The sequence below is a fragment of the Eleginops maclovinus genome, chromosome 24, assembly GCF_036324505.1.
Source record: "Eleginops maclovinus isolate JMC-PN-2008 ecotype Puerto Natales chromosome 24, JC_Emac_rtc_rv5, whole genome shotgun sequence".
In the NCBI taxonomy this organism is placed as follows: domain Eukaryota; kingdom Metazoa; phylum Chordata; class Actinopteri; order Perciformes; family Eleginopidae; genus Eleginops; species Eleginops maclovinus.
In genome coordinates, this window is record NC_086372.1 from 4313614 (window position 1) to 4324326 (window position 10713).

The following is a 10713-nucleotide window of genomic DNA, read 5'->3' on the forward strand; positions in this document are numbered from 1 at the left end:
GGGGAGGGGGGGGGGCAGACTTGTCTATATATAGCATGCAGATGCAGACATTGCATAGACTGTTGACGTCATCATGTGAGGAGGAGTTGCACAGTTTTGGGAAATGATGATCACTGATAGTGGCTCAGAGAGTTCCCTCAGTGCACTGCACCTCTCATATTACAGTCAAGCTGCAGCCAACGTGTTTATCTACACTTATTATCCTCTAAAGAGCAAACACCCACGTGGCAGGCTTCCCCTCTGCACCGCTCCACTCCCCCTCTCCATCCTTGGTTTGCTGCTGTAAAAAAGAATGTGTGGAGAAGGTGATTCACCCCCTCAGAGACGCCATGATGTAACGCTCTGCTTTGGGTGATGAAACTGTGCAGGTGTTCCATTTCCTTGAACCTGCAAAACAGGACACAGACTTTACTGTCGAATCCTCATCCCATAGGTCACTACATCAGTGCATTTCAGAGGGAAGTATATCACACACCACTTTCTTATTTTAACGTTTATTTTTCAGGATTTCTTTATTTTATTACTTTAATTACTTTTTTCTTTGGATAAAATACTTGCAGTTATTTAACTTGTAATAAAGTATGTTACTCAAGTAAAGGATGTGAATACTCCATCAGACTCAAGTTAGTGTGATCCTCCATACTTACCCCCATGTCAGGCTGACACCTAGTGTTCAGTATTAGTATTACATTTGATCAGCATTGTTACAATAACGTTATCTTTTACCACAACCTGATGATGTATGTTAAATAATCTTTAGTGTTTATTCAGAGTGATGTCACACTGCTCATTTACATAACTGCATGTCCTCAGGTGGTGCATCAGTACTGATTACTGAGCATCAACATGTACTGTATTCATGTTAGTGCTGAACCACATTTCCTTTTTTGTGATTTTATTCCATGTTTTCCTCTCAGACTGGAGTCCCAGATGACCTCGGACATCCAGGCCATCCTGCACCTCCTCCAGAGGCAGACCACGTCCGGGCCCCCCGCCTACAGCACCGTCACCTCCAGCCCCGAGTACCAGAGGCCGGCCATCAGGGTGCAGCCGGTGTCTGCCCTGCAGGCGGAGTTCAGCCTGGATCCTGCTCCGCTCCGGCCACAGGTACACCGATACCACAGATTCATGACATTAAGTCTGTAAACTGAGGTCTGGCTCTATGCATGAACAGTTATGCACATTGAAACAGCCTTTTATAAAACCATGTAAGGGCTCTGGTTGAAACAGACGTGTGTTTGGTAGCTGTGTGCTCACTCTGATCCGTCTTCAGTTTGTCTAACGCTGTGTTCCTCCTCCAGAGCCCAGAAAAGACCCCGAACAAATCCAAAGACGGCTCCCCGGTGCTCCTGCGCACAGACGCTCTTCCAGAGGGGGACTTGGCTGAGCTGCTGGAGACTGACAGGGACTCGGAGCAGAGACACACACAGGACAGCTCTATAGAGCACCCCCCGCACCACCAGAGGCTGCCGTCAGGCCGACAAGCCTCCCTGCCTGAGGTCGGCTCAGCACCAATAGGGCTGCAGCGGCCTGCGTCTGACCCGGGGCTCCCAGGAAACTAGCCCCCCCCTGCACCTCAGCGTCTCCTCTCAAGCTTGTCTCAGGGTCTAAGAAAGAGACTGTATATGCAAAGGAAACTGTAGACTTTCTTCCATTACTTTGACGGAAACTCTCCCCAGCCCCTCTCTGATTTAAATGTATAAAGACAATTTATACAGAGGTATTTATACACTATATTATTACCACGTGTAAAGTCATCCTCCAGCGTGTACATACTTTATAGAACACTGCCAGCAACACGAGGCACCTGACGTGCTTTTTCTAAAAGAGATATGCATGTTTTACTTTCTGCCGGTTCCTTTTATTCCTGTGGCATGTTCCTCACTCTGACTCTCCAGGAATCACGCTCACAGACCACTGTAGCTGTCACCTCTCATTTTCTAACGCTCCTCCCTCTCCACAGGGAGTCGGCTACATGAAAATCTTCCCAAGGCGTTTTCCACAAGCTCTGATCTTTTTTCAGCAGCTCCAAAAAGTCCGCGCAGAGATCTGTCGCTGTGTTTAGCATGCCTGATATCTCCACAACGGATAAACACTAGTTATTCAGCTGAAAACACACAACGTGTGTGAGGCTGCGCAGACATCCCATAGCACAACCAGACTTGTGTCAGTCTTTGAGAGCAATAATGATCTTCTATCTCTTGAGATGAATCCGCTCTGGAGATCATTTTATACGTGAACAAAGTAAAGAGCATCTTTCAGCAGCAGTTATGCGAGTTCATTTGCTGAACTATTAGATTTAAAAACCCATATTTAACATATAACCACCTGAATCCTATCAATATAACACACGCATGGCTGTGGGGGATTTGCAGTTCACTCTAAACTTGTAAGGGTCAGCAGTCTAAGTGTTTTTTTACATGACTATTAGGGCCTTTGTAGCGTTACAGGTAATACGCTGGAGGACAGGGTCATGTAGTTGCTTTGTTTTTTTCGGTGAAGTTGGGACCACTTAAAACCCAGAGAATATCCACATTTTTTAATTGGAAATAAGCTCATTTAATCTAAATGTTTGACCTAAAGGTGCCCTAACACTCCGTCATTTCTCCTTCATTCCGTACCAGAAAGAGCACCGTTGCTTTGTAGTTGCTTGACATAATGTCCCTTAGCAGCATATGCTAACCTTTGACTGCCTGACAGGAAGTGACATCTTGAATCTTCGTCACACCCTGAGTGAACTCTGACGATCCCACGTGATAGTTCAGTTGCATGCTTTAGGTCTTCCATTGTCTTCTTAAAAAGTACAATTTCGTAGGAAAAAACAGCGAATAGTTTTCCATGTTTTGGGGCCGAGGACGCCTTCACTAGCCTTAGCTTTATAAGCCTGCTCTAGCCTTTACACACGACGTCGACCCCGCTCCTCCCGCGTCACATGTAAATGAACTGAACCACTTTAGGGTGCATGAGAGAATGAATTAGTCATTTCCTAACTACACAAAGTCCCTCTCGCTCGTGTATTGCATGGAGACTGCACTCAGCTATAAGAAGGTCTCAATCTCTTTATGACATTTGGAAGGAGATTTAGAAATAACGCTTCGGCCTATTTTTCTAAAACAAACTTTAATTTGCTATTATTTTTCTATGACCTTATTGTTTTTACCCCCCTGGTTGATGGGAATGCTTTGGAATGCAGATGGGAAGAAGATGAATGCAATGTACAGCCTCTCAATGTAGCAACACTCCAGTGACGGGCTTTAGGCTGCATGAAACAGTTGTCATTTAATATTGCACATCATATCGTTTCTACTTATTGAACCCAAGTCTTTACTTTGTTTAAACCCGGGGAAATATTATTTAAGAAAAGGGAAACCGTACAGATGTTTCCAGCAGGTGGTTCTCCCGTCTTTCCTTCTCGAGCACAGATGTAGAACAAAAGTTGCTAAAGCCTATAAACTCCACGCGTCCTGAAGACTTTTTCATGGGATTTGCAAACTTTTGCACAGATTAGAAACCTTGCTGTACTGGATGATAAGTCCCTTTTTAAAAGGTAGTGCTGTTCACAATTGTTTTTATGCATTTTTTTAAATGTTTGCCACTGTATTTTATACAATACAACACTTAACAGCTCATTTGAATGTTTCTGTTCTTAACTATATTTAAATAAATGAAATATATCGTGTAAATAGACTGGGGGAAATGTGCAATTGTATAAATGAATAAACAGAATGCATACTGATTAGAAAGGGTTTATTATGAGTAACAAAATATGATCTGTACTACGACATTGGGAGTGTGCAGAGGTCATTTTTACAAAGTAAAGCCGGCTGGGTGCAGCTCAGGTGCATCAACAAAATGTAGCTGTATGACAATATAACAGTATCACAGTCACTTTGGCTCGTTATCAAGTTTAACATCAAGCTAATCTCAAGTTATAAAAACAGAAATATGGCGAGACAGCAGTAAAAAAATCCTATCCGTATAAAGTTCAGTGTAACAAATGTGTTCTGTAAATGCTGCTAATATTTAAATATTAATTTGATGCTGCCGTTACTAACAAGGGTCTATACTTAATATTTTACAGCAGACATTCAGATTATAATGGCACACTAGGTGTCTCACAGGTGGACACTTCACCCAACATGAGACCCAAACCTTTTATTTCTTAATGTGTTGCAATGCCGCTTTTATTTTGAAGGTTAGAAATCCTACAGAGGATTTAAAGACACTATTACGTTCCCTCTAATGTGGATACATACTGTGTTTACATATATATGCAACACGTCCTGTGTGACTTACAAGGCTAAACAGCAAGCGTTACAAGCGATGAGTACTTTCCTGTTGCAGCTCAGTCAAATATACTGGCCTCCCTTTGCATTCCCATGAGGCAGTGGTCCGGACTCCTCCACTGATTGGTTGGTGAGGCGCTGACCTCGTGGTGTACGCAGACATCATTAGATGGCCATCGTGCACAGGATGAACTGGGGACAGAGAGTGAATTAACCTCAGCACCTCGACAGCATATGGTTTTTGAAGCAGCTCTGAGCGGTTTCATATGCAGGTAAGCTGCAGCAACATGGAACTAAAAATTAAACTCTTCAATCAGCGTGTAACGTGTAAGACAGAATCTCTGCTTATTGAGATGAATGAATGGCTGATGGCTTAAGAGGACACAGGACTCACGTCATCGTACTGGAAGGTGACAGATCCCTGCTGCATGGTGTCTCTCCGTTTGAAGTTCTCTGCAACAGGAACAGGAAACATCACCGTCAATAAACATAAGTCCACTGCAGTACACGGAGCACAGGTGGAATAAACACCCTTCATGCTCAGTCCACATTAAACATCTGTGCAGGAGTGTGTTCAGTGAACGCGTCACAACGGTTCTAGGTGTGTGTGTACCTGTGAGAGCGCGCAGTCTGACGCAGCAGGCCACGTAGTCGTCGAAGTAGATCCTCCCTCCTTTGTTGTAGCGCTTGATGATCGCATTCAGAGCCTGAGGACTGACGCGGTACCCTGAGAAACACAGAAGAAGATTAATATCAGCCCCAAAGATGCAGAATCCAAGTGCATGTGTCTGGACTTTGTCAGATCACACCAGTGGGCACATATTGATGTCTGACTGACGTCTCCATTAAATGTCATACACCTCTCGCAATTAACCTCCCTCATGATTAAGTCTCACCCATAGCGCTGATGGCCTGCGTCATCTCGAGCGGCTCCACAGTGCCGCTCCTGTCCCGGTCGAACATCATGAAGTTCTGCTTCCAGCCGTTCAGAGCCGTGAACAGGTCCTTGAACTCGTTGAAGCCCATCTTCCCCGTGAAGTCCCTCTGCACACGCTCGGGTTAAGGTTCGTAACTGCTGTCCCACGGGGATAAAAACAGCAAGCAGCCATTGATATACACACAGCTGGATAACCCAGTTCAAGGACAAACACCACGCCTACTGTACACATACTTCCATGGTGAGTGTGAATGGACAGGTACAATAGGAGCTGCTGATGGGACTCATTAACCATTTTTCCATCTCACCCTGACATTAAAGTAAGGATACATCCAGCATTGCAATCATGATTCTGCAAGTCTCCAGGCTGAATGCTGTAAAGAAAAACAGACAAGATTAGTAACGCTACGTTTAAAGTCCAAGCTTTCACACTTAAAAATATAAATGTTGAACACATACTTTTAATTTGAAGTCATGTATCTGCAACATATTCCTACATATTTAAGGGAACTGCCACTTTCTTCTCCTGTATATTAATGAACATTCATTTTTTCAAATGCACTGAAAGAGACTGGTCAGCTGTCAACCAATCACAGTGGAGATAGCGGGTGCTTTTAATAGCGGTTTGACCCTTCCCCTCCAGTGAACTTACGAGAGTACGATCCGGTGAATCCGCTCTGGGTGAGACACCGCTGCAGCTCCTCTGCATCCACCTCTCCATCCTGTACACAGCAGAGATAGCCTTTGTGTAGCAACAGTTTTTAAAATCTTCCACGACTTCCAAAAGAACACTTTAGATCTTTAGTAAGTAGTCATTCAATGCTGAAAGAGTGAAAGCAATTTCACACAAAGCCCTACTTCCTCTTGACATCAGAGTTACTGTACCGATTCATGAAACCTGACACATCTGTGAAGAATTTCCTCTTTGTGTGGGAACTTAAATATGAAAATGAAAGCAATCCTGTGGTAAAACTGTGGCTTTTATAAAGGCTACATATATAGTATGTGCTCTCTTGATAGTTTACGAGAAGTGACGAGCGTGAGTTTCTCACCTGGCCTGCTATGGCGGTAAAGTAACCCCACATCGGGTCATTAGCAGCTGGGGCTGGGGCGCCGTACGAGCCTTGATATCCTCCTCCATAGGGGGCATATCCTCCCTGATGGGGTGCGCCTCCCATCTGCCCTCCCATCTGCCCACCCATGTGCCCACCCATGTGCCCGGGCATGGGGCCTCCCATGGGCCCTCCTGGCATTCCTGGCATCCCCTGAGCTGGCATTCCCGGCATCGGACCGCCGTACTGAGGCTGGGGACAGATCAGAGACCAGGGATGGTGTCATTAAAGCCTCTCAAAGTGTATAGTGCAACATGTAGAAAACTGAACACCACAGAGTCTTCTAACTTTGAATGGTTGCTTTATTATTATTATTCAACTCGTACGTTAATTGATTTTGTCAGTAGTTTGAGAAATGTCATATATCTTAGTGCTTGTTACATATAAAGCATGCCAGTGTTGCATTCAATGACTGAAGGTATCACTCTGGAGGCCTGCTATTGGATGAGGAACAATACGCTTCTAATCCCTATTCAATCAAACCTAGGAGTCACTGCATTCCACACTTAGACGTAGGTCAAAGTTATTTTTTAGCTTGATTACACAAAGCTTTAAAAGCTTACTTGTTACTAAGTTGTCTTGAGTCCCATTTTCCTAGTTGTATTGACTCAATTCAGGCCAAATTCGGTCCTCCTTTTAATCAATTAAGGATGCCCAGACTAAACAAGGAGAGCATGTGTAAGCATTAGATAAGACTTGTTCTATTAGAGTTACAGACATATGTATAGGCTTAAAAAAGAGTTTGATATAATATATCACAGCTCAAGCCTCATTACAGATAAACACATGTAGTAGGTTTAAGGTTTTGCATATCCTCCGGAATGTAGACGATTTGTTTCTCCCGGAAGACATTTCTCCGGGTCCATTTCAAATAAACTGGGGATTCATATGGATCCTTACTTTCCCCTTCTGCTAAAATACGGAAACCAACCCAATGTCGACATGAAGATAGTAAACGTGTAACAGAACAACTAATTATCGTTTCCTCGTTTAAACAGCCCCAGGCTAGCTTTTCTGCTAACCGATGTAGCTTGGTATATGACTATAACAATACGACAAGATAATGAACTCACCCCACCGTATCCCGGATAAGCCATTTGGTGAAACAGGGCAAACTGTAGCAAGTGTTATATCTTAATAGTGGGAGTGACGGTTTGCAAGGGTTTCTGTGAACAATGTTTTAACTTCCGATACGTCTGAACAGTTGCTACATCACATCCGAGCACAGAAACTGTCGGAAGTGAGTTGACTGATGGGGGAGAGAACCAATGGGTGAGCAGCAGTAGAAGACCCGCCCATCAGTTGTTTGCGTGTTTAAGGGGCTGCGTTTAAGTACTCCTCGTAAATTTCACCTACCATAAAAAGACAAGCAAAAAAGGTTTGAAAATCAAAGCTTTAAAAGTAATGTAGCTGGATAAGCTGTTCAACCTTTATGAAGAGGGCTCGGTGTTTTGTAGTCCTTTTAGGATGTACGGTGTTGGTTTGTAGTCCTTGGCTACCTTCTGAAATGTCTCCAACTCATGGAGCAGTGTGCTTTTTTAGTGTCGACTAATAACCTTTTTTGCAGGGTGTTTGTATAACTTTGTCCTTCCAGTCTTCTCTGTCGAGAGGCGCCCAATGACGGAATTTAGTGCCAGCTGACTGATCGGATGATGCGCAATAGCTCCCAACAACTTAGCCAGCTGACGAGACTGCAACAGAAGAGAGACTGGAGGGAATAAACAGCGATAAGTGGAGTTTTCTTGGATTTAAAAAGTCAGTGAGGGGCTGAACGCACACACAAACAAACCAATAAGCAAACAAACACATTTCAAACAAACAACACAAACACACGTGACAGCTGTGTCCTGTTAGCTTACAGCTATGCTAACGCCGGTATGTAGGTGGTACAGTCCGGGCTGACACGAGTCAAATCACCTCAGTCATTTTGAAATAATAAATGACTGAGAAGTACCGTGACTGGTACTCAACAACACCTGATGAGCACTTCGGAGGTACAGGCTGTCATAAGGTACACACTTCATACATGATGATCTTGATACATGTTGTAGCTTAAACACAGTTTGTCGTGGTATGTCATCTGTGTGTTGTATTTTTCAGCTGCTCGTATACTCTGTCTGCAGCGGTGTTAGTGAGCAGGTGCAGTTTTAATTCATAATGCGCCTATTTTGTGTAATGCACAGTGGTGGAAAAAGTATTCAGATGCTTTACTTGAGTAGAAGTACTAAAACCACCCTGTAAAAATACTCAATTTTTAGTAAAAGTACTGCATCGAAAATGTTACTGAAGTAAAAATGTGTAAATGTATTTGGAGTAAAAGTATTAATTCCAGAAAAAACTAAAAAAATATTGTAATATTTTTTAAATACACTACATACTTTGTCTGGTCATTTTGACCTACTATACAACTTTAGTCATACAACTAAGCCGTTTTTTCAGATACTTTCGACACATTTTACTATGTGTATTTTTTCTGACATTTTCAATATTCCATACTGACTTCATGCTCTCTTTTTCCCCACAGGATTGAAAGGACATCTGGCATCAATGAAGACGGTGGCGTCTTGAGTTTCTGAAAAACGTAAGGTACTATACTATGACTTTTTCAACATGCTTTTAGACATTACTACTCAGTCATCAAGGCTTTGTTATTGATCCAAAATTCATGGTGTCTTGTTCTTATGGTCTCCCCTCAGGAGTGCAGAGAGCCCCACCCACCAGTGTGAGGACTGCAGCTGCTGGAGAGCAATGATGCGCTCCTCTTCACCTATGTCAAAGACTCTGCTGCCTGAACAGTGTCTCTGAGAATAGCATCGGCATCCTTTAAGGAAGAACAGAGCCTTCAAACAACAGCCCATGTTACTGTAGCTACTCAATGAGTCAGCACTGCATTATGTCTTGCTTTGCATCAAGCCTTCTGTAGAACACATGTTACACTGCCCGGCCAAAAAAAAGGTCACCACCTCGATTGAACTAAGCAAATAGGTATGAGCCTCACATTGGATAATTACTGCATGGGTGATTATGTTTCAGCTGGCAACAAGTTATTTTACCCTTACTGATGCAGTGAGTAGCTTCTCATTTGTTAAACAGTCATGTCGAAAGACATATCCTGTGCTCGCGGGAAAGATGTTAATCTGTTTCAGAAGGGTGAAATTATTGGTATGCATCAAGCAGAGAAAACATCTAAGGAGATTGCTGAAACTACTAAAATGGGGTTAAGAACTGTCCAACGCATTATTAAAAACTGGAAGGACAGTGGGGAAACATCCTCTTCCAGGAAGGAATGTGGTCGGAAAAAAATCTTGAATGATCGTGCTCGGCGATCACTTAAACGTTTGGTGAAATCAAATGGTAGAAAAACAACAGTAGAACTCACGGCTATGTTTAACAGTGACAGTAAGAGCATTTCCTCACGCACAATGCGGAGGGAACTCAAGGGATTGGGACTAAACAGCTGTGTAGCTGTAAGAAAACCACTTGTCAGTGAGGCTAATCGGAAAAAACGGCTTCAGTTTGCTATGAAGCATAAAGACTGGACTCTGGAGCAATGGAAGAAGGTCATGTGGTCTGATGAGTCCAGATTTACCCTGTTCCAGAGTGATGGGAGCGTCAGGGTAAGACGAGAGGCGGCTGAAGTGATGCACCCATCATGCTTGGTGCCTACTGCAGAAGCCTGTGGGGGCAGTGCTCTGATCTGGGGTTGCTGCAGTTGGTCTGGTTTAGGTTCAGCAACATTATGTGCCCAAACAATGAGGTCAGCTGACTACCTGAATATACTGAATGACCAGGTTATTCCATCAATGGATTTCTTCTTCCCTGATGGCACGGGCATGTTCCAAGAGGACAATGCCAGGATCCATCGGGCTCAGATTGTGAAAGAGTGGTTCAGGGAGCATGAGACATCATTTTCACACATGGATTGGCCCCCACAGAGTCCAGACCTGAACCCGACTGTGAATCTTTGGGATGTGCTGGAGAAGACTTTGCGCAGTGGTCCAAATCTCCCGCCAACAAAACAGGATCTTGGCGAAAAATTAATGCAACTCTGGACAGAAATAAATGTTGTGACGTTGCAGAAGCTTGTGGAAACGATGCCACAGCGAATGTGTGCCGTAATCAAAGCTCAAGGCGGTCCAACGAAATATTAGTGACCTTTTTTTGGCCAGGCAGTGCATAACATACCAAGCTGCCAGTGCCCTTGTTCTTTTGTTGTTTTTCTGCATTATTCAACCAATAAAATGGACTTTGGCCAATAATTAATATAACAGAAGGATCAGAGTAATAGTGCGAGAGGTGAGGCAATAGGAGATCGATGTTTCGTTCACTCAATAACTTTAAATACCTGAGCTAGCAGCCTGGTACCTGATCCAGCAGA

At 43.6% G+C, this 10713-nt stretch overlaps 2 protein-coding genes and 1 long non-coding RNA gene across 7 annotated transcripts in view; 2 read left to right on the plus strand and 1 right to left on the minus strand.

The window, feature by feature from the left end:
* Positions 1-3687, plus strand: part of kcnh7 (potassium channel, voltage gated eag related subfamily H, member 7) — a 46452-nt gene extending 42765 nt beyond the window's left edge. For all 3 annotated transcript variants that reach the window (XM_063877767.1, XM_063877766.1, XM_063877765.1), the window contains 2 exons: positions 918-1107; positions 1302-3687. In XM_063877767.1, the coding sequence (XP_063733837.1) occupies positions 918-1107; positions 1302-1562 (451 nt within the window). In that variant the 3' untranslated portion in view covers positions 1563-3687. The remainder of the gene's footprint in view (positions 1-917; positions 1108-1301) is intronic.
* A 46-nt stretch (positions 3688-3733) lies between these two features.
* Positions 3734-7615, minus strand: LOC134860915 (grancalcin-like). 2 transcript variants are annotated; one of them, XM_063877798.1, is made up of 8 exons: positions 7409-7615; positions 6276-6527; positions 5876-5945; positions 5554-5597; positions 5183-5330; positions 4900-5013; positions 4681-4739; positions 3734-4478 (listed from the first exon to the last, which is right to left on the minus strand). In XM_063877798.1, the coding sequence occupies exons 1-8, from the start codon at positions 7430-7432 to the stop codon at positions 4452-4454; spliced, it is 738 nt and encodes a 245-aa protein (XP_063733868.1). In that variant the 5' UTR covers positions 7433-7615; the 3' UTR covers positions 3734-4451. The 2 variants fall into 2 exon arrangements, with proteins under 2 accessions (XP_063733868.1, XP_063733869.1); XM_063877799.1 differs by having other exon boundaries at positions 6276-6521; positions 7409-7557.
* A 26-nt stretch (positions 7616-7641) lies between these two features.
* Positions 7642-10594, plus strand: LOC134860920 (uncharacterized). 2 transcript variants are annotated; one of them, XR_010165323.1, is made up of 3 exons: positions 7642-8346; positions 8860-8921; positions 9032-10594. It is a non-coding gene; the product is annotated as an uncharacterized LOC134860920 (long non-coding RNA). The 2 variants fall into 2 exon arrangements; XR_010165324.1 differs by having other exon boundaries at positions 8860-8916.
* The last annotated feature ends 119 nt before the right edge of the window (positions 10595-10713 follow it).

Bases quoted from the DNA above. Each gene is read 5' to 3' on its own strand.
- LOC134860915 (XM_063877798.1), bottom strand. From the start codon at position 7,432: ATGGCTTATCCGGGATACGGTGGG. The intron at 5,946-6,275 runs GTGAGAAACTCA...TGCTGTGTACAG, and splicing joins TTACCGCCATAGCAGGCCAG to GATGGAGAGGTGGATGCAGA. The intron at 5,331-5,553 runs GTATCCTTACTT...GAGCGTGTGCAG, and splicing joins TCATGATTGCAATGCTGGAT to AGGGACTTCACGGGGAAGAT.